At 39.3% G+C, this 23,811-nt stretch overlaps 1 protein-coding gene across 3 annotated transcripts in view; it reads right to left on the bottom strand.

Moving 5' to 3' along the window:
- Positions 1-14,285, bottom strand: part of KIF20B (kinesin family member 20B) — a 44,661-nt gene extending 30,376 nt beyond the window's left edge. For 2 of the 3 annotated variants that reach the window (XM_074830903.1, XM_074830905.1), the window contains exons 1-13: positions 14,152-14,253; positions 13,171-13,240; positions 11,553-11,709; positions 10,978-11,064; positions 10,744-10,851; positions 10,407-10,545; positions 8,012-8,196; positions 6,022-6,070; positions 5,176-5,370; positions 3,617-3,728; positions 3,098-3,169; positions 2,456-2,602; positions 461-623 (exon numbers count right to left, since the gene is read on the bottom strand). In XM_074830903.1, the coding sequence (XP_074687004.1) occupies positions 461-623; positions 2,456-2,602; positions 3,098-3,169; positions 3,617-3,728; positions 5,176-5,370; positions 6,022-6,070; positions 8,012-8,196; positions 10,407-10,545; positions 10,744-10,851; positions 10,978-11,064; positions 11,553-11,708 (1,413 nt within the window). In that variant the 5' untranslated portion in view covers position 11,709; positions 13,171-13,240; positions 14,152-14,253. Of the gene's footprint in view, positions 1-460; positions 624-2,455; positions 2,603-3,097; positions 3,170-3,616; positions 3,729-5,175; positions 5,371-6,021; positions 6,071-8,011; positions 8,197-10,406; positions 10,546-10,743; positions 10,852-10,977; positions 11,065-11,552; positions 11,710-13,170; positions 13,241-14,151 lie in introns of all 3 variants that reach the window. The other variant, XM_074830904.1, reaches the window with a different exon arrangement.
- Between the last annotated feature and the right edge of the window lie 9,526 nt (positions 14,286-23,811).

The following is a 23,811-nucleotide window of genomic DNA, read 5'->3' as shown; positions in this document are numbered from 1 at the left end:
TGAAGATTCTAAGGACATAAAGACGACCTTTCAAATTCTCTTTGGTGCTCAATCTATATATTTCAGGTGAGCAATATTCCAAATTAAGATAGCAGTAGTATATGAGGCACCTGGACTTGCTCCTAGGTAAGAGCATGCTGTGACTACAGAAGAAAAATTCACCCAGATCTCAGGGAATTTCTTCCAAATATAGCAAGTGTCTTGTCAGTCTGGATATTTTATGGGAATTATATATTTTTAATAGGAGATGTTCCCCCTCCCACAAAAAAAATATATGTCCCAACAAAGCCTTTTTTAAAGCTTTACAAGGAAATAAAGCCTGACTAGGAGTAACTAGAAAATATGATTGCAACATGAGACAGAAAAATCCAGTAACTAAATTCATATTCTTAGAAGTGAGGAACCTGCTCTTTAAAGGCAAATCAGAAGTACTGATCAAGATAAACTACAACACACTTACTTTTTGTGCAATGGCCGAGAACTTTAACACATTGAGTGTTTCATCATATGTTGAAGCACATTGGCTTATGTTTACTATCATGTATACCCTCCCCTTTCCACTGAAGAATCCTTGAAGGAAATGAGTTAGTTTACTTTCCCGAAAGGGTATGTGCTGCTGCAACCTTTAAAGACAAAAGAACAGATGCCCAGATGTTTAATAATTTCCAGTCAGTGTAAAAGCTACCCAGCATGAAGACTTAAAAATATTTATTAAAGTAGTAGTCATTAAATAAATTAAAATTGTTTTGGACTAGATGCAGCTGTTTGTAGAGAGACCATGTGGCTGTTGTGACTGTGGCTTTAGCCATTATCTTAGATAGGCTATAGCAATATAACCAATGGGAGCACTTAAACTGAAAGAGTGTTCAACGTTTAGCCTTGGGCAGGTCACATAGCCTCATGTTACATCAAACTATACCCCAACCTCTCTCTTCCCTTCCACATTAATGAAGAGAACATATCTAGTTCTAGGTATGCAGTACCCAACATTATCAGAGATCTCTCTCACTCAGTATCCGGCCTCTGAGAATGGACAAGAGCAAGTGCCTATGCAAGAAAATGAGTATACACCAAACACATGGAGATACTTTTCAGAACTTTCTTCCTAATCTCCCAGCAGTTTGGCACTTCCTAAAAAAATAAAAAAAAATAAAAAATAAAATAATAATAATAATAAAAAAAAAAATCACAATTTGTGCCCTTGAATTTAACAGCTGGTGATGTAGTTTTTGATGTTTATAGGAAATTTTATGAGAATTCCTAAAACGTGACTGAACGCACACTTGCCACCAAATAGATTGCCTGCATTTTGGACACATAACAGCTATTCAGTTATATGAACAGTGCTACAGAACTCAGGAAGATAGTAACACTCCTACCAGAGTACATAGACAGCTCATAAGTAGCTTTGCTGCAGGACTGGTAGTCCAAAACAATTTTAAGAAAGTTACTATTTCCTGTTCAACTTGCAAAGAGCATGTATTAACACTTTAACAATATAGAAGAAATGCTCTGAAGCATGATCTCTTAAAATTCCAAGTTATTAGGATCAGAAAAAGACATTCTGAATACATCAACAGCCCTCTAAGCAGCCGCTAGTTTTAATGCATCCTTCCTATCTGGAAAGAACAGAAAAATAAGACAGACTGTAAATTCACAAAACATAATCAGGAACACACGCTAGTAAAGCTTCTTCATCTTAAGGTGTTACAGACTTTGAACAGGCTGTCAGGAAGAGTGCTACGGGGTAAGTGAATTTGGCAAAGCACATCAATCAGCAGACTGAGTTCATTTAACTTCTGGGACAGAAATAGAGCTGCAAATGAGAACATGTGGAGAAAGCAGTTCCTAGACAGTTATATCCAGCTGTGACTATATATTGTACTGTTTTTAGACAACTAGCTTCTTGTATTATTTCACTCTTATTTAGATCCCCAAGCTAGGGCATAAATAGTAGGAAGGCTTTCTTTTGTCTGCATATGGTTAGCTGGATCAGGAGGAGAGTGTTAAAAGTTATGTCAGTATTTATTTAAAAACAGACAAATTTTGTCAAATGGTGCACAGTTATGATAGCACAGCAATATTCTGCTGATGAAAAAATGTTACACTAGAAGTATAGACAGTTGAGTTAGTTCATAAGGAGTAATAAAAGGCTAAAAATTTGACACTTACTATGACACTAGTGAAAAGGGGGTTTTAAACTTATTCCAAAGTTCGATTTTTTGATAAACAAAGCTCAGAAGAGTAAAGTTGCTAAAATATACAATAGCATGCTTAAAGGAGATTAGAATTGATGATTTAAAGAGCAGAACAAGGCAAGTTTAAGATAACTTTGGTAGATCGACAAGTCTATACATCATTTCCACCAAAAACTTAGTATTAGCATTGCGTATTTTAAACATTGTAGGTAATACCTAAAAGCCACAACCAGTTTGCAATTCGTAAAAGGACTTACTTTGACTGTTGAGAATTCTTGAGTGCGTTAATACACTTGCCTAGAATCAGAAGAGAGGTGTTTATATTTCCACTCTCTTTCAATCTATGACCTTCATTGTGGGTCTTGGCATATCTTTCTGAACCAGCAAGATCACACATTGACAGTCTGAAAGCAGATAAGGAAAACTCCCTTTATTTACCTTAGAACATGCACAAATTATTCACTTTTTAAAATGATCACTGTTTTTAGAGGAAGAATTTCTTGATCTTCATCTGCACAAACACTTCCATCCTTCTCAGTGTTGCTTTCCCAATCAAATTTTACATTACTTCCTGACAAATCTTTTCCCAACACACTTCTTATTCCCCCCCCTCTTCCTTTTGAGGACTTAGATGAGTTCAGGTATATAGCAGGCTAACAGAACCTTGTGCTGAACAGAGGGGACAAGATATAGAACAGCACTGCAACCTGATGGCTGGAGATAGAGGGCCAAGTACTGCATGATTGTAGCAAGTGGGGAAAAGGAAGTGGGAAGTGGGTAGAAAGTGCATGAGTTTCTACCAGGAAGCACTGGGTATATAGTCAGTACCAGTACACCAACACAGAAGATAACTGACAACTTCATCAGAAAAGAAGAGAGGGTCTCCGCTCTGAACTTACTCATTGACTTGGGTCACTTGTGGGGCTCCTGAATCTTCAATTTTTAGTATCTTAACTGTGAATATGCTGTGACTAAAAGGAAAAGTTTAAATCAGCAGAGAAGATAAAGTAGACTAATACCTTCAAAATATTTTTAGCCTCCACAACATCTGTTCAAAACACTGTTGAATCTGTCAACTTGTCTAAGCATATACTCTATCAGATACAAACTTTTAAAGAGATGCTGGTGTAGCCTTTATTTTGCTTTTTCCTCAGACATTTAGATGGAATAAAGCTAAGTGCTTTTGCTTGAAGGAGAGTATTTGATAAATCTGTTAGCTTTTGTACATGTTCATCTTACTGAAGGATTGAATCCTTTTAACTAAAAACATTGGGTCACATAGTGCTAAAGGATGACAAACCTAGATATCTAGACCCTGTTAAAGCCTCTTCCCCTCCTAAAAGCCACAATCCATATTTTAATTCCCCCTTCCTCCCAGACACCATCCTATGCCCAGTGCTATTCAAAAAGTTTCTCACCTTCTGCTGGAGAAAGTATTTAGCTTCGTGCTTGCGATACTCTGGTGTTTCAACCCCAGTTTTAGAAGTCTAAAAGCTTCTTTAGAATCAGAAATCTGAACCCACTGCAGATCTTTAGGAAGAATAAACATGGTAATCTTGTAAATATCATTATCAAAAAGAAAGAAGTGATTAGGGGATAACATATGCACACCAAGAATAATATGTTTATTTGAGACAAAAACATTTTACTAAGCATGCTTCAGACAGAAATTATACGATGACAAGATCAAGATTCTTCCTTCCATGGGAAAGGAAGGGCACATATCTCTCACCATTTCATGCTATTAGCACACAGAAATATGCTCCATCCAAATTAAGTGAGCAACCTTAGCCTCCACTCTGAAAAGCCAAAGCATAGGATCTAATATGAGCATGAAAGCCCTATGTTCATCAAGGCAGAATTCTACCTGGACAGCTTCTCTGGTTTAGCCTATGATTTTGAGGGCAGCGGGGGAAAATCACCTAGACATCTTTCAGGGCCATCAAGGTTAAAAAAAAAAAAAAAAAAAAAAAAAAAATCAGTGAAGAATTTTGTCTGCAATATGATGACTGTATATCACCTTGGTATGGGCTAGAGTAAATACCTACAACCCTACTAATGGAACTTATAATATGAACATTATGGCCTCTGTTAAACCAGAGGTCACCAAAATTGTACTAGCAAAAATACCAGCTGTCACAAAGAAAAATAAGAAAATCATCAGCTTGTTTTCCTCAATAACATCAGGAACAGCCTTATACTTCCAAACATTATAAAAAGAGATTATGCTGAAGCATAGCTCAAAGCAGACTATTTCCTTCTTCACACATTTTCTAGTCTTTGAAGAAATGAAGGAGTTGGGTTTATCATCTGATTCAGCTTTTTGAATTATAGTTTGGCATATGAAAGATAAAAGGAGCAGGCCAAACACCTACAAAAAAGCCTTTAATCTAGAATTGGTGTCTTGATTTTCCAAAGAACCTATAAATCAAATAGGATTTGAAACCTGTTATTTCCATGGCCAGAAACAAACACTGAACTGTTCGAGTTCTGCTAACTCCCCACCTCCCCCAACCCACAACAAATTACATCACAGGCTTGATTAGAGTACTGTAAAATGTAATTTACAGTCAGACTGAACTTTCTCACATATTCTCTGAAAATACTAAAAAAATAGAACTGTTGAGCCAATTATAACTATAGGTAAGAATTTGGAGTCTTTTTTAAGAAAATGGAAAAAAACCAAAACACTAAAAAATTTGTCAATTGTTCTCAATATTTTTCCCATTTCAACGAAACATCAAGGCAGTGGAGTGCACGCAGGCTTTTAAGAGTTACAGTTAACAACAGAGAGAAAACACTATTGAAGGTACAGATACTTCTGTGTATGTAGATTGGTGCCTTTCATACACAAGGTAGACATTTCTAGTGCCACAGTGAATATAGTTAGGAGTTTTCTAATCTAGAAATAAATATTATTACAGGAAGACTGACTTCTCAAATTACACGTTTGGCATTTGCAATGTATTCTAATCACCTTTTACATAAGAACATCCCTTGATATCTTGAGCAAGGCGTAGTGTTTTTCTTTTCTTGTCATTTGACATAGGAATCAGTAGATCATAAAAACATTCATTGTAAATCTCACAAAATGAAACCCAAAGAGAAAATTTCACGTGATTTTTCGCAGTTGTGCTAGATTGTTCTGAGCCTTTTAAGAGTTCTTCCAAATCTGTCAAGTACAAAATATTACAAGTCAGTATAGACCTTGTAAAATAAACTTTATTTAAAAAATTACTAAGTGAAAACTGTTATTACATCAGCCTTCTAAAAAGCACTTACCCCAGACAAAAATACCTTGAAACTTTTCTCCCCTTAGATATCTGAAAGTCACATGCTTACCCTACATATTTGCCAGACACCTAATCTACCACTTCCTTTCCCACTTGCAAATTCTATCAAAAATATGCAGCTTTGTTAGAATTATTCAAGTCTCTTCAATATCTTCAGAAGACAGAGAATTAAACTGACAAGTACATGACATTCTAACATTTTAAAGCAACCCTAGTATTTAGGTAGTTTTTAAATGCTAGAATTAGGTTTATCTAATTACATACAGGGTCAGGATACCACTAGAGACCATAGCATAAGTAGTACTATTTTTCCTTGCCATAGTTTCATCTCATTTAATCCCTGTTCAGGTATACTTCTAAGCATTTTATCCTTGTGTTTTCTGGCCAGATAACTTGATCACTATCTAATTCACAGGCATCTAAAAATGCCAAGTAGTCATTTTATTATTAACATAGGCCAGAAGTCAGTTGTTGACCTTAAGAAAGCTTCTTTGCCTGCTTTAATTGCAATTCTTTAATATAAAACATACCCTTACGATCAACTGGTGCTTTGCTGTTAGTGCTATCTTGATGGTCTACCTACAAAACAGAACAGAGGCTTTAAGATACATCCTTGACAGTAGATCACCAGTTACTTTTGTAACAGCTCCTACTAGACAGTAATACAGTGTAGTTGCAATATGCCAATACAAAGATCCTGACTAGGCATCATGTCTAGTTCAATGCACCTGTTCACTCCTATTGAAAGGATTGTTCTTACCTTAATACTCATCCCTGACACTTCCCTTACATCAGGCCCTATCACAGTATATAGCATTTCAGCTTGCTGAGCCAGAGGAAAACTAGCCACAGAAAAATAGAGGGGTGGGACCCCACAGAGAAATAGGGTGATTTAACAGGATTATTTGTGGAAGTCCAGTTGTAGTTTACACATTATTCTTAACCTGGTGAATCTAGAGAGTCTGGAAATTTTTTATTATTGGTATTTTGCTAATTCAGGATTCTATATCTTACAGCTTCCTAGGTCAACTCTCAGAAACAGAGGTAAATGTAGAACACTTGTTCACTTAAGAAATTAAGTGAACAACTTACTACTATATGATACAGTCTGTATCACAGTTGAGATAAAGCCTAGGTTTTAAAAAGAGAAGGAAAACTTCCTTCTGCTGAACTCTTAAAAACAAAAGTAAAACAAATCCCTACAGATAGAGGTTAATACACATACACTCCATTCCCACTCTTAGTTTTGGTTGGTTTTTTTAGGCACAGAACTGCAAAGAAGTGTAACTCATCTACCAAAACCAGTATGCTTAAGAGAAGAAACATGTGATTTGGGTTGGGTTTTTTTAATGTTTTGTCAAGAGCATATGTCATAGTTAAATACATAAGTAATCAAAACTTTTGGGTTTAAGCTTTACATATATAAAACACCCACCCAAACCTCTCTCTGTTGAAGTAGGTGCAAACTTTGAAAACTGTTGTTATAAGAACAATACTTCAGCTTAGAAATTTAGTGGCAAAACTACAGGGGACACATACATGATCATTATTTCTGAAGCCCTTAAAGACTGCTAGAGCTAGATATAAAATATGTCTGTGCTTTTGAAGTGAAGTCTTGAGGAATTCTGCTGCCACCTGCCTTCCACACTGGAGAATTCCAGTTAACTAACTCGGATAAAAATCAAGGTAACAGATATATTCCATCCCACAACAGCCACAACACTGCATTATAACCTAGCATACCACTAGGCAGGTACTTAATTCTTTTCACTAAAAATAAAAAATGCACTGCAATCCCTTTCTAGTTCAAATTCCTAGCATATGCCCAGTTTTCTTACGTTATTGCATTCATTTCAGAGTTAAAGACACCAGGAAAAAGGTATGCTTATACAAAATACAAATCCCCACAACTGTAATTGGACTAAACAGCTTTAGAGTTCCAAGCAATTCATGAAACTGAAGTGTATTTCTGGACTACTCAACAGTGAACTGTTTAAGAATAAAGTCCAGCAGAAACCTGTTTTAATTCAAATCTTTAGAAGTCCAACAGCTTTATAGCTCTGCTGTTCCAAAAAAACCTTTGCTTCCTTTGAGGTTATTTGTATAGACTGGAAGAGGGGAACAACCTCAAAATCATTAATTTCTTTCAAGTATCCTGGAAGAGAGTAAATTGTTTAAAGGAGCAGACCTACTAGCATCCCCACAGATGGCGAGACTATTTGCATTCCGTCCTTATTAAGCACCAGTAATCCCAGAGGATAAATTATCAGATGCTCAAACTATAGAAAAAAACTTAGTGTTTACATTCTATAAAGTATTCAGCCACAAGGCAGAAATTCACAGAACAGGGTTCATCAGCAATATTGCTCACTTTGCTGCTAATCTGAATAGCTACCTGACAGCAAAGACACATCCATACTTAAATACAGATAGTTGCTTCCCATTGAAAAATTAATACGGTAACATTGAGCTATCTAAAGATGCATGTACTCATCAGTACAGAAAGAAGTGCTCCTCTACCTCTTTTGTTAGGCGAAGTATCGAATTTTTAATAGCAGTTTCTTCTTTCACTTGGTCTCTAGTCAGCCTTATATAATCTCTGCACCGATGGGGTTTGAAATCCATTGCTGTGTATAGCCTCCCTTGAATACTTTTAAACAACATATCCATAGTCCTTGGCAGAATACCGATGTCATCTTCTGTCCCTGAAAGCAACATACCAAAGAAAGATCTTAATTATTACTGTGAACAAGATATACAAATAAACAAAGACAGAAAGATAAGCAACTCTAATCTCAAGGCATACATGATGGATTTGGAGGCCACTTACAGCACGAAGCAGTGGGTTTTTTATTCTCAAGGTAATAGCAATGTCATTAGTGTTCTGAAAGGTATTTGGTTTTCAGCAACAGCTCATGCTCTACCCCTTAGACAGTAAGGGACAGAACATAAAAACTGATGGGGTGTTCTGCATAAACTTAGCCTTAAGGAAAAAAAAACAAACCAACCACAACCAACGCACATTCAATAGAGATTTGCAGTTTTTCAATTGCATTTCATAGGCTGCCTTCACTCTCTCTCTCACGGAAGTCATCTGGAAATACAACTGATGACTCATCTCTCAGCTGCAGTCCTGTACTAATTCCACAGACCCTACAAAAAAAGTTCTAGAAGCCTTGTGAAGACTCACTCCTTTCCCTGTCCCAGACCCTTTCCTACCAAAGCATCCTACTTTTGCACATGAAAGGCAAAAAGGAGTCAGATAAAAGCCTCAGTGAACACTTGATCTTTCTGAATCCAGATGCAAGTTTAAAAAGGGTTCATTTAACTTTGATTTCTAAACCAGAGAGGAGAGGAAAGAGGGGAGAATGGAAGAGAAACAACTATCCTGTCTCAGACTGACAGCATTATCTTCCAGCCTCTGATAATTTCTACTGCTCCTGAGACAGATGGGCTTTCACCAGTTACAGCACTAGCTGTGTTGCCCAAGTCAGAACCTATGTAAAATCTAGCTGGCACTCAAACACCAAGCTAGGAACCAAATAACATATTAAAGTACTGTTGGATTACATTTGTTTCTCCTCATCTACTCATAGTTTTTTGTTTCTTGTAATGCCACTTGTAATTCAACCTAACATGAACAAAGTAGCAGTCACTGGCAAACAATGAACAGTCCTAAAAAAACTGTTGCATCTTTCACTTAAGTCCCTTGCCACTGACTGAATACAGACTCCCATGTAATGCCAGAAAGGAAAGGCTATATTGACAATACTGGGAATAACAGAAGAGGAAATCATGGCACCCCGTAGGCAACATTCTGCCCTGACAATTCTTATCACAAGTTGATAGTTAAGTCCTAGAAAAATATAATAGCATGAAAAAGTCTCCAGAGTCTGAAAAGACATGAATCAAAAATTCTTGAAAACCCACACAATATAGCCCAAACTAGTCAAGCATGCGGGACTGTACACTTTAGGAATTTTGGGGGTTTGTTATTTACCTATTATTTATTAGGACAGAGCATCCCATTATTGCCCCAGATTAATGATAACTGAAAATACTGGCAGTAGTCTTTAGTTATAATCTACCTAACAGAAGATCACTTAGAAGACAATGTCACTTCAATAAAGATCAATTTCATATGGCATAAGACATATTGTCCTTCTACTACTTCTGTGTATAAAATAAGCATTATAGCATCTAGAACTGCCATTTTATTATAGGAGAAATTGTTTCCATCTAAATCAAGCCACCTTATTTGTTAAAATGCTTTGAAAAATAATTAAAGAATGACATCTTCCAACCAGAAAGGATAATGAGCTTTAACAGTACAGAAACAGTACATTGGAAGACAAGGTCTCCTAGGATATTATTGATAAACTCAGAAACTTGAGACAAGACAGAAATAATTGGAAGTACTCAAATATGTTTCAAAACACTTATGCTCTGCCTGTAATAACTGAAACAGACTCAAATGCTATTCCTTATTTGGAGACAATGCTTATAAATGCATATGACCTTTATAATAATGATTAAAAAATATTAGTCTGGACTTACACACTTTTCACATTCTGATATACAGAACACACATTTTCTTAACTCCCCCCTCCTCCCTCTAGATACTTGGAGGAAAAAAGAAGTCACACACAGCTGGTTGAAATTATTACAGTCTTACAAAGCAATACCACTGTATGTTTACGTAAACTCTGGCAGCGACTGTCAGTTGGCAGTTTAGTGATATTTGTTATGGAAGGAGACTTTCAAAGGCTATTTATTATTGTTATTATTCAAGAGAAGCCAATGTACAGGGCCTACAGCTTAAATAAAGGAAAGAGTTATAATATTTCTGCTAGAAGTAATCCTCTCAAAAAAAAAAAAAAAGGAATTTCATTCAAGAACACATTTCTACTTATACCTTGGAATGTGTAGGTTTTCCCAGCATTTGTAACGCCATATGTAAAAATAAGACGATTATACCCATCTAAGAAGTCTTGCACTGGTTGCTTCATGGTGCCTTCAAAAAATTCTTCTTGAGTTGTTTCAGGGGCAAACACCTGAGCATTACCAAGAAACATCTTTATTTTGTTTCAGCAATCATTAGAGACTTTTAAAGAATCCTTTAAATTCTGTATGTTTATAATCTTAAAGACTATTGACAGTTTAAAAATCTAGTTGGCTTGCTATTTAATAATATAAAGTTAAACAAATTTTTCCAGGAAAGTATTAAAAATTTTTAAAGACAATTCATTTACTTGTGAAAAAGTGAACTTCTGTCCAACAGTTTTTTCACTCAGTCGACTCAAAGAATTTTGGGGTGGCTTCAGTATGACACTTGTTGAATCTTCAATTGAAACACAGCTCTATTAAAAGGAACCAGAAACAATGCGGGCATGAAAAGAGTATGAAAAGCTCAGCTTAGAGGAAAAAACAAACCAAAAACCCCAAGCATACATTTAAGGTATTTTTAAGCTATATAAATGTCACACCTGCAATTCATTTTCTCTCTCCAACGATGTAAATGGCCTAATACGCAGGCAAACTTGTATGTGTCCCTTAGGCTCCAAAATGTTCCTCTTAAATAAAAAAAAATTAAGGAAGTTAGAAATTTGACTAGATTTTTTGTTGGATAGCTATCATGTTAAGGCAGTTTTATTTTCACCAGGCTACTTTGAACAGACTTATTTGATGACAAGAGAAGCAAAAGTAATTCACTACATCAGTTTTCACAAGTGCTTAGGCCTCTGCAGAAGTTTGCTGTGGTAACTTAAGAGTTCATAATCTTGCAGCATATATATATACACACACGACGCTAAGGCAATGAGAAATCAAGAATGAAACCCACAAAAACATTCCATGATTAAGCTGCTCCAAGTCTGATGCGCCCAATAAGGTATCAATGCAGTGCCACACAACTTAGTCTAATCCTATCTATCTCCTCCAAATTAAAAACATACTAAAGATGCTTTTCATCTTCTCTGTAAAATTCTGATTATTCATATTGATGAAAAGACTAAGCTTATTAAAAAATATCCAAACAATGCAAACATTAAAGCTTTCTTACCTGGCTTGTGTCCGAGTCTGAAGAAACCAAAGAAAAATCACCAGAGAGATCTGTTTTAAGGTCTTCCACACTTACTGGCCCTGTTCTTTGAAGTGGCTCAGCACTAGCAATATAGGATGGTCTGAAAAATTCCTCTTTATCCAAATTTGGTTCCATCCTGCGAGATAAAATAAAATCCTTCTTTTGCTTTCTGATCACATAACATAGAGCTTCTGAAGTCTCTTATATAAGACAAGTCAATTTGAAACTGATAACTGCAGTTTCTTTAAGGAGAAAGCTTTCTTTATCCTATTCAAAATTTACACAGCAAGTTTCTGATAGCTGGGGAGAGGGTCTGCAATGGGGTTCACGTCATGGTGAAACAAGACCAGCCATTCTTCTTTCAATGCAAAGCAATACCAGGGAAAAAGCCTTACACATATACCACAACCTTGCTAAAACCCATGTCTGACAAGGAAGATATAATTAAAAAATAAAAACACCAAACAATCATATTGTTCCACATCCGTTTCCCATTATTGTGTCCATTTAGAATAAAAGTTCATTGCAAGAGTAACCCAAACTTCATGGTTATCTCTGCAGGACCTGATAAATAATTGGTATTATAAATATAACACAATGTAGCTTAATACATAACAGAGTTCAGAAAAATTCTGAAGACTAACAGATAGTTTTAGCTATTAAGGGGACACTAGAAAATTAGAAGACCTCATGCCAGAGGGCAAGTTACAGAACTGCTTTTTAGTAACTTTTTCAGTCATTTTATAGATCAGCAATTCATCTATTAATCCAAAATTTAATGATTTTTGTGCATCTCAGAATCTGGGCAGTGAAAATTGCTATAGAAAATGAAAGTAAATTGATTCAGTGTTGATAGTAGACAGGTAGATTTCAAAATAATCTTTAAAAAGTACATTTTATTTCAAAATATTAGTATATTTTGTCTGCACTTCACTCCAATTGCTTTTTCCTGTGATGTTACAGATGTGGCTTGGCAGCTTTTGTTATGGATTAAGTTTAACTCATTGGGCTCACAGACTATGACAGCAACTCACTGGGCTCATAGACTATGGCAGCAAGCATTCTAGCAATTAGACATCTACCACATGGTCTCCTACAGTTTTGAAGCTTTGGACATGATGATTCAATGGTCTAATACTACATTCCCATGTCTATGCTACAGCAATGTATATATATTTTGTCTCTAAATACTAATGGAGAACACACAGCATTCATTAAAACAGTGGACAGACCAGGGCTGGTTCAAAGCCCTTTTGCTCAGAAAAGGTGTTGCCTATTAAGCAGTTGTAATATTTTTGTTCCCCCCAGCAAAAAAACTGAAATATACCAGCACTTTGGTGTCAAAACATTTAACAGTTCAGCTTTCCTATCTAGCTTGTAAAAGGCAGATACAAGGCTTCATGAAGCTAGACAAACTTCATCAAGAGGCAAATGAGGTAAAGCTATACATAAACTAAGCAGCAATGTTTAGTTTAATCTACAGTTTTTATTTTTGTCAGAAAACTATATGAAAACCAGGGAAAACATGGCCTGAAATACTGACAAAGCTTGAACAAACACCAAGTTGGGAATAAGCTACTACTGGAAAGAAACATACCTGTGCTGTCACGATCTAGAAGTCTTACTCATCAGCTGCACACAGTCACACCGCAAAACTCTTACCAGACCTTGACAGGAAACATATTTGTTATGTAACTGACATTTTAGTTGTTTTAAATATAAGGTTATTTTAAAGTGTGATTTGTCAAGATTATGCTCTCACTCTGTGCTTTTTTACCTAAGGGGCAAAATACAAACATTAAACTATGCATGCAAAGCTGGAATGCAAAGCATTCATATGAGCCCAGCATTCAGATAAGTCAGGTTGATCCACTAATAGCATGTAAAACACAAGATGCAAACTGTCCATCTGTCTCTACACTGTGTCATACAGCACTGTAATTACCTTAGATGTTCTGGGGCAAACAGGTATACTGCCTGGCTGTAGCCACTAAAATGTACTTGTATACTGGGATACGTTATTGTAACTCTGCTTATCGTGACAACAGAGTTTAGAGCTGCAGACACCTTAAGAGAAGGGTATCCAGAATGGCACACAAAGCAAAACACGGTCACGGTACACACACAACCTGTAGCACTGTCAGACAGCACAAAGGTTGAAAAGGCTCCAAACCTCACAGCTGGCAGCTTATAAAGAAACATAACGCATCAGTACTTACACTTTAAAAAATTTAAAAGAAAAGTTTTCCCTCCGCAATTACCAATCTCTCACTGCAAGGCTTCGCAGTGTTTTCCCGTTCTTACGGGACACTGCCGCATGGCCTCATCATAGCCCTGGCCGCTACCCGTGACTTGCACGCCCCTCAGCAGTAAAAGTTTTCACACACACATACCCCGCTCCACAACTTTTCACCCACCGTAGTGCCAGGGGAGAAGCGAGGGGAAGAGGCCTCAGCACCACCCGCCATGCAGACCCCTCAGCACCGCTTCCCAGCTCCGCGACCCCGAGGCCGAAACGGCCGCCTCCTTCCCTCCTCTAGCGAGCGGCCGGCAGCCCGACAGCCCCATAACCCCTTACCGGAGAGGGCACGGCAGGCTGAGCGAGCCCAGCCACTGACCTCCGCCAGGCGAGAGCCGCTCCGCTCTGCCGAGCGGCCCCAGCAACCGTTGTCACTCACCAACAAAACCTAACATGCACGGCCGCGATTCTTTTCAAATCTGACCAATGGCGGAGCGCGGCGCCGTCACGCGACCGCCGGCAAGGGAGGGCGGACGTTGCCGCGGCGAAAGGCTCGGCGGGAAATGTAGTCGGGGGGGGGGCACGCGGGGGGGGCACGCGGCGGGGGGGGGCGGGGCGGGGCCGGGCGGCCAGGCTGGCGGGGCGGGGGGAGGTTTCCTCTCAGGCGGCGGCTGGGCTTCGCAATGGGGGCGCGCTGCGCTGCGTTCTCTGAGGCTTCTGTGTTGCAGGCACCCGGAGCCGCCAGGGCCCGCCCTCTCAGCGGCAGCACGACCTCGACTGCCCCGGGAAGGCGCCCTGGCCTCGCCAGGCCTGCCCCGCGGCCTGCCCTCACCTGCCTGCCTCGCCGGCTGCAGTGCCCGGGCTTTGGTCCCTCAGGTCTGGCAGAAGGATGTATGTAAGTTCGAGCTTGTCGATACTCTGGGTGATGAAAGTGATGCTATTTCCACGGGCGTTTTGCAGGCTGAGAGGCAAGCTGAGGCTTTGCAGTCTGTATATAATCACTGTTTGCAGGTAGTGAAAGGGAAGAGGCCAGGTGATGTGCTCAAGCTGCAGATGCCCTATATCGGAGCAGGGATAAGCACAATTGGGAAACTCCAATTTTAAATTCAGGCTGTCTTGTTCCTCATCCTGGATTACAATACTGACAGAGTGACAGCTGTAGAAAACACTTTGTAAGGTATCTTTGTTTAAAACTTTCCCCAGGTGGAAATTACTGTTTGGTACCAGGTTTGCATGATAGGGATTTAATTTCTTAAACATCAGTAAGAGAAATCCTTTGGCTTCATTTTCAAAACAGTATCATAATGCCAAACAGATCATCCTTTTCTAAAATGTCAGTGTATGGAAATGTATGGATTTAGGTAACAAAAATCACCATAAGTTTCTCTTTAGACTCAGACAGGAATTCTTTGAACTTTATAATAAAGAACGTCTGCCTGTTTTAAATTGAAATAAAAGGACAAGTAACTTGAAAGTAGTCAGTAACTACCAAAAACAAACGTTTGTCTTTCATTTGAAGAAAATGCCAGCTAGTGCAAGCAATTCTGTAAAAGAATAATTCTACACAGATCCTGTATCAGCTGCTTTGATGAGGTTGTCTTTAAGATTATATCCCATCTTTCGTTAAACAGAGGTTGTGTCATATCAGTAAAAGATGTGTGCTTGATTTCAGTTCAGATGCAGGCCATGTTGCAAGAGTTGGTGTGTTTTAACAGTAGAGTGTGATGCGATTTTGGATTTGAAATTGCTTGCCAAACAAAACCGAAAAGCTCTTGTAGACATTCTTTAAGACTTAGGCTAACTTTTTAAAAAGTATCTTAATTTCTATCCTGAACAGAACAGTGAATTCAAACTACTGAACTAACCTAATGCCAAACCACCTTTTTCATACCAGGAAGGGACTGAGAATGGTTCTCAAAGAAAGGGGAAAATTAGCTCCTGCGAGCAAACCTGAAAGTTGTTCTCTTCTACTTGTTGAAAAGGAAAACTGAAGATCTTCTCGGAATATTTTTCAAGGTGTATTCCTAAAAATGTTGGGTGCTGTTTCCTGCAGAACTTGGGGCATAACAAAGCTCATAGCACAAGCAGTATTTTGGTTTTGTTTGAATATTAGATTTCTGAAACTGATTTTAAAATACTGCACATGCTGCATAATTTAAACTAGTATCTCAAAGGACTACCATCAACATACTAAAAGAGCAAAACACAATCTAACATGTGCTCCTAGCCTCACACAAACCATGATAAAGAAAACATTAGATCAGCATAACCAACCCAGCCTGTTTTGGAGTGGGAGATGATGAAACTCCATCTATGTAAATAACCTTTATGGCTTTTCACCAATATATTCTCCTTAAAGTGGTTTGTGCAAGGACAGCCAGTTGCAACAAAAATATCTGCTGCCAAAAGTGTTAACTCATTAGCTCCTGAAATTTGATTATGTTTCTTTTTAAATCCTCTATAACTTGTGGAGCAAGGTTGCCACTCTGCAAGGGGAAAAGATTTTTTTATGAATTACTTGTTACAGCTCTCATCATTACCCTTAGAAACTTATGCTCCTTATATTTGGGACAGGGTTGAAAAGTTGTGGATAGTCTCCTCATCAGAGTGATGAGATGATGCCCTCTGAGACAGCGTATCTCGGGTAGCTTTTACACTGCTGTCAGAAGTAATTAGAGACACAGTCAACACTTCTGGGACTTGGCCCAGCATCCTTCAGCACATCTGAGCAGCAGCCAAACCAGAACTGGCTTCAGCGTCTTTGTACTCAACTCATCTTCCCCGGGGAACTGACAAAGCACTTCAGTTTCCCCTCAGCACTCCTGGTTCTGCTGTGCTTCCCTGTGCCCTGACAGCACTGCCTTCCCATCCTGGTTGGAGGAGAGTCCTTCTTCTGCAGGGCTTGTTTGGAGCTGACTGGCAGGAAAGCTCCCGTTCCTTGTCACAGAGGTGCCTTGGAGGAAAATGGTGTGCTGCATTACCTTCTTGGTAGTCTGCCATATCAGCCCCTTTTCACCTGTCTTTCAGGGCAGTGCGTGTCATTTATCTTGTGATTTGCACAGTCCTGTGGGTGCATTTCACACTGCCTTTAATTTGAACCTATATAGTGGTACCCTTGTTGGCCCAGTGCCATCAGTTGCCTTCAGGTGACATTATTTCTAAGTCATATACAGCTGATTTTGTGAACTCATGACTTTGCAGGCTGTTGATTTGTGCATTTTTCTTTACTGATACAGGTATATTTTCCTTTACCTCTTTTAAGCAATAAGCTGCTTCTTCAGTCTCACATTTCCCAGTTCATCCAATATATTTTTTCCACGGCTGACTTTCGATTCTTCAACTATTTGCTTGTTTCCTGCTCAAGATTAGCTTTAAAGGCACAAACTTAAGAGAAAAATGACTTGAGTTTGTCCATGTAATTGTTGTGCGTCAGCGTGCATACATTCAAGCCTTCCCTTGAACCGAGGGTCGCAGAGGCAGTCAGTGGCAAGCAGACGATGTTCACGTTGCGGTCCGGTGTCAGTCAGCCAGCACAGCGTCTCTTCCTTCAAAAGGACGCGAACTTACGTCAAATTAATGACGGAAGACAAGGTGACGCGGCCCAGAGCGCGAGGCCCGCCGTAACGTCCCGCCGTAGCGCCTCGGCCCCACCGGCCCGGCAGCGCTGGCGGAAGCCGCTTCGGCGGGGAGCGAGGCCACAGCCCACCCGCCGCCGCCCCGACCCTGCCGGGCCCTCGGGCCCAGCCCCAGTGGAAGGCGCCCGGCCTGGCAGCGCAGCTCGGCCCGGGGGCTGCCGCGGGCGCTCCCCGGCTCGGGAGGCGTCGCCCCGGGGGCAGGTGACGGCGTCGGGGCCCGGGAGATCGGAGCGGGGCTGGGCGTTCCCGGCCGGGAGCGGGTGGGGTCCGGCCCTGCAGGGCGGGGGGCGGCTGACTGAAGCCCCGCGGCGGTGCGGGGCCGGAGCCGCAGCCGGCCCCGGCGGTATCTATAGTCGGGGCCCTTTCCCCGGGGGCAGGGGCTTTCTGCCAGCCGCCGGCCTCCAAATGCTGCGGCTGTTTCGTGGGTAGTTTGGTTAACTGAGTAATTGCGGGAGTTCGGGCGGGGTGGGAGGAAACCGGCACTGGAAGGAGTTGACGGATGGTCGTGAGGCCGCTCCCTTGAGGTGCTCTGGAAGCATAAAATATAGTCTGGAAAATGAATCCCAGACCCACCGGCACATGGCAGTGTGAAATAGCCAGCCGGGGGCCTGGGGAGGAAGGAGGGGATCGCTGATGGCTGCTGGAGGCAAGCCATAGCGCCTGGTGCTGGACTTGGGCCTTGACACTTGGCCTCTGGTGGCTTCCCAGCACCAGGGCTGGCTGCTGTGGCAAGTAAGGTGTTGGGGTTGCCTGTTGCCCTGTGGTCGTTTAAAAAGTCATTCACTGAGAAGAGACAGGGAGCTCACAGCTGGAGGCATGGTTGTGTTAAGGCATGTTTAGGTACTGCTGCATGTGTGCTTTTCATAGATGCAGTGAGGCCACCTGGTCCCATGCCAGTGTTTTGTGTAATAAAAATGTGCTACATGTGCTTAGCATATAATTTTAAAATCTTCATAGCTTCATTTGAAAGCATGTACTTGGCAAACATAGTATTACTCTTTGAGCAGGAGCTGTATTGTTTTACATAGGAGAAGATTTGAACTATATTTACTAAGATGTATTTTGTTCAATTTGAATAACTCAAGACAGTCCTTGGAAAGAGTGCAACTGAGACAAAAAAGCTATTGCTGTTTCTCCCTCCACCCTGGTTATTCATTCTACCCTTTGAATTATTGCATAATTCTCTGATGAGCTAAAGAGATCATTTCAGCTTTAACCAACCTTTTAATCTTGTAATTAAACCAAAAAGTTTCAAAATCGATTATTCTCTGCAATACGGTAATATAAATGATTACTGTTTTGAAGGTCAGATCTAGCATTTTGAAATCCGAACCTTCTATCTCTCATCAACAGGCTTAAAAATGTACCTGAAAACTAATTGTGTGTCTTGGATCATTACGCTTACCAAGTATATGAGAGGTTATTTTAATTCGAACAGCTCTTAAAGAAGCATGTGTAACCAAGTGCCTCATAGTAATAGTGTTCTATACTGGCTCTAGCAACTAAAATAAGTGAATGGCTTGGATATTCTGAGGAATTACTAATGCAGTTTTTTTCAGTATTAGTGTGCTGTATATTTTTTACATCCATCCATCCATCTATCTTTAAATCTTTTGTTACTATGATTAGGAAGCTTTTCAAGGCAGGATCATTAGGGCCTTCCATTAGCGCAGTTGTACTCATGTTTGCCTAATACAGTGCATTCTTAACCTCACAGGAGCTTTTTAACATCATCACAGCATAAATGATGATAAAGTATGTTTCTTAAATGTTTCTGTGATATACCCTACTCATTTAAACTGCCAATTTGGAGTAAAATTTAATAGACTCTCAAGATGAATAATAATTGAGAAATATTTTGTGTATGTATGTGCGTATATATATATTTATATGTTTTACTACTAAAGGAAACTGAAGCTTTACTAACTGGAGGGGAAAAAAAATCAACTTCTATTTTTCTGCGTTTTCTAGGGACTTTCTGTAACTCTGGCACAGATGCTGTAAAACCACCAGTGATGGCTAAGTATTTTACTTCTTTATTGCTGAAAGGGGCTGAAGCATTTAGACAGGAGTTGGCTGATCAGGCCAAACAACACAGTATCACAGTAGTCAATATAACAGCAAAAGTGGCCTCCGTTGGAGAAAATGGTAAGAACTGTTTTCACATTGTGACACAAGTATTTGTCCTGTAAATGTTTTGTCTGTTTGATTCGTTTTGTTTGTCAGTGTCAATGTCTGATTCAATTTGTTGTCAAATGTCAAAACATTCAACCCATTTTGTCTGACTGATTCATAGTCATGTAGCAAATAGCTTAGCTATCAGGTATTTAAGACACGTTGTGAATAGTAAAACTATTGTTTAAAAAATATACGGTCAAAGGTTTTTTTGTGAAAGTGTATTTATACAAGAAAAGATGACTGCTCTTAAATTGTGTGCTGTCTTATTTTTAAGAAAAATCTGCATAGATGGCTTTTCCGTAGAACTGGTTGCTAAATATAGTTTCTGGGGCATTTGTGATGTGCCCCAGAAAATTAACTCCATCCCAGCCAGAGCCGGTACACTGTCTCACTTTGGGTTGGGATCATGCTGAATCATGTAAACCAGACATTTTTGAGTTACTGGTAATCACATAACTGAAAACCTTGACATAGAATGCACAAGCAGAAAGAGTGACGGTTGGTATCAACTAGGTGTGTAATATTCTTCTCTCCTAGTCTACATTATACTGATGTCTCAGAACGTACTGTTAGAAATGGCTATACAGCTGGAATAATAAATCGAATCCTGTACTTAGAGAAGTCAGTATGAGCTTTGCCGATGTTTTCACACAGCCATCTTCGTTTTCCTATGGGTTTCAAGTCTTACATCCTTTGGACATAAAAACAGAGTGGTATGGTTAATGCAGAAGGACAGATACAGTACAGGAACATTGGCTACTTCAGAAAATGTTTTTTATATGTGCTGCTTATATTTCATGAAGGGTGTTTGAACTGTGTATCCAAATATTGTTTGGTTCCCTAAAATGTCCCCTTTTTTCTTTTTTTTTTTTTTTTTTTAATTTCTAAACCTGTGCCTGTGTTCTTCAAATATTGGCATAATGTCTTTTCAGCTCTGAGTCTGGGACTAGGCCTGTTTTGCACTTTTTGCCATACGTGATGTTAATTATTTTTTTTGCAGACAGTATGTTAGCTTGTAACCTCCAGGTTAAGGGCTGGGCATGAATTCCAAATCTTATTAGTAAAACTATTTCTCTCCATGTGTTGTTGATTCTTTTTCAATCATCCACAGAGCTGTATAAATACCAACAAGGGTAACCATAAATTAAAGGTAAAAATCTCAGGATTGACTTTCCTAAAATGAAACATATGTTTGAATTTTATTTCAACTGAGGTTTCAGAAGTTTTATTTCAGTTCCAGGCTGCTTATGGAAATTCTTCATGGTGTAAGAAATTCAAGCTTTAATCCTTAGGATTACTTTTTTGAGAATACTGTTTCTTCTTTAGTAGCGTTATGTAAAATAGAGGCTGTAAATAGCTGTCTAATGGTCCCAGAGCCCTCAGAACAGCCCAGAAAACTTTACCAAAGGCATTCTGTTGCTCGTTACATTCTCAACTGTTGCTGTCCTCTTACTAGAAGCTTAACAAGATAAATAAATTGGAACATGAAGTCAATACATATCTAGAGTCATGCAATTCTGAAATGGGGAAACTGGCCAAGATACCAAGCTATATCTAAATAAATATCAGATATTTATCTGATAGCTGAAGAAACTGAAAGATCTCCACTAAAGGGGGGTGTGCGTGTACATATATATATATATATATATATATAGTTCTGTGTAGAAGCCAGAAGACTGGACACTTCTGTGTCTCAAAAATATAAGGTGCCTCAAAAAGATGTGGTTCAAGAGCAAGAAGCTTACTGCTCATGTAACATGGGCTAAATCCAAGGAGCAGGATATGTTATAGTGCAGCCATTACAGTATTTCAGTGTAGTATTACTCATCTTTCTGGCTCTGACACCCAAGACAGAGCTTCTTTTATCCTTGGCAAGTGTCAACTGTCTGTCTTGACCTCAGAAACTAGTGCCATTCTCTGATGTTATGTACCATTCCTCAGAATGTCATCATGGCTTTGGGCACTCGGGGCTTCTCCTTGAACTTAAGTGAAGATGTGACTGGAGTGGGATAGTCATGCCACTGACCTTCAGATGTTTTAACTTGGGCTTCCTGTAGAGCCAGTGGTGAGAAATGCTCAGAATAGTTTCAGGCCTAAGTTAAACTCTTGTTCTTTCCAGTTATGCTATATGGTACAGCTAAACAATATAACCATAACCTGAATTGCCCCCTGGAGAAACCTTGCTTTCTAGCCTCTTAGTTTAGATGTTAAATTTAATGTCTAATATTGGGTAACACAGTTATCCTAAAGCATGATAAAAGGGCAAGAAATGAGCATTTAGAAAACAAATTTCTTAACCAGTGACATCTTTAAAGGACTTGAAAATAATGGCTCTTTGACAATAACAAATGGCCCAGGGCATTTCCTGTTTTGGTCTGAGCTCATCTTCCTTTTTTTTTTCTTTTGTAAGCTTATATTTTAGTAGTATTTCAGGCTGGCCATTGCCCATCCTGTAGGAAAAACAGAAGGCAGGGAGCTTAATACACACTAGACATCTGCCCTGCATAGAATGAAGTCATACTCCTGAAAAGAAGAGACTGTATTTGTGCCATGTGATGGGACTACAGTGTTCTTTGCAGTCCTTGAAGAGAAGCACAGTCTTCTTCCCTGAAAGTGGACCAGCAGATGAAAGATGATGAAAACTCATGAAGTCCCTGTTGCTTCTCAAAGGGTGGATTAATGAGCAGCTAGTTTTTTAAACATGTTTTTATACCATTATTTTCAGCCAAATCAGCAAGTAGATCTACGTGGCCAAACAGGTGCTGGGACAGCAGAAGAGCAGGCAGAAATGCTGGTGGGACAAAAGAGCAGGGCTGCTTCTCATCTATTAGGCAGTCTTAGATTGGCTAAATTGCCTCTGAAGTTGCATCTTTGGCAATTCTTCAGCAAGGAGTCAAATATGCAGGAGGCTGGCTGGATTGCAGCCTTTGGACATATCCAGACTTGCAGAGTTAGAGAGAGTATTTCCAAATGTCGTTCAGCATAAAGTTCTCCCATTTAATGCTGCCCTGATGTTGTCACAACATGCTGCAGCCAAGGATGAGAAGAGTTTTGAAGCAGGACAGGCTTCCTTACTGAAAGTTTGCTCACAGCTGAAATCTGGAGAAATTGAAAGGTTTCCACTGAAATGATGAGTGTTACCAAGCACTGGCTGATCTGACCCTCTGTAGTCAGAATAAACCCCATTTTGCAAAAACTGAGCTGTAAACAGCAAAATTCTGTTGTTAGTAATTCAGTTTTGTGCATCTGAGTTTCCCTTTGCTGTTTCAACAGATTATAGGATCTGACTGCAGTTCCAGTCAGGTGCTTTTGTATAGTGTTGCCAAGTACTGTCATAGTATCACGCTTCATCATGTATGTGGGTGCACTGAAGAATACACAGACATTTATAAAGCACCATAAGATCTTTCTGGGTGAATGGCGTTATAAACCTAAGATAATTATTCCAACAATCCAAAAATTCTGTATAAAGCAGATTTTGGCGTTGTGAAAAGAAACAAAATATGCAACAATTTAGGGGTAAGAGAGGAATCATTTTATTTTAAGGATAATATTAGTATAAAGTTAGAAATGAGTCATTTTCTAACTCATTTCTAACTGGGTGACTCATGCTCTTGGCAAATTAATTATCCAAGACAAATGATTCAGAAATAGATGCTATAGTTTTATTATTTTTTTAATCAGATGGCTATTGCTGTTACAAATATACATGAGGCTTGATTTCAGGTATAACAAATGTAGCTATACGCTGCAAATTATGCCACAGTGCTGCTTGAGTATGTGTTACACATGCCAATTTTTCTTATCTGATGTTTTGGTTTCAGTTTTAGGTGAATGCTGTAGTAGCTACTGGGTGTCTAAAGCAGCTGTGGCCACCAAGAATCTCAGCAGTGAACTTCGACAAGGGAAGTCTAATGTGGTATGTGTTTCTTTCCATACAGGAACTGTGATTTATTAAAGCCTCATCACAGGAACATTCCTATGAATAAACTTTTCACCTCAGAATTCTTAATAAATTGTTTGATGAATATTATTGGGAACATTGACATGGGGATGATGGGAAGATCCATGCCATCTTTGCTTGGGATGGATATATTGTATTGTTGGCTGTAACCCCCTGTCTCTGTTTTCTTTCTTTTTCTCTCCCTGCCCTCCCCCTTCCTCCTTGGCTGCAGTTTGTAAGGTA

Source organism: Strix aluco, chromosome 7, assembly GCF_031877795.1.
Source record: "Strix aluco isolate bStrAlu1 chromosome 7, bStrAlu1.hap1, whole genome shotgun sequence".
NCBI classification, from domain to species: domain Eukaryota; kingdom Metazoa; phylum Chordata; class Aves; order Strigiformes; family Strigidae; genus Strix; species Strix aluco.
This window is presented reverse-complemented; position numbering and strand designations above follow the sequence as displayed.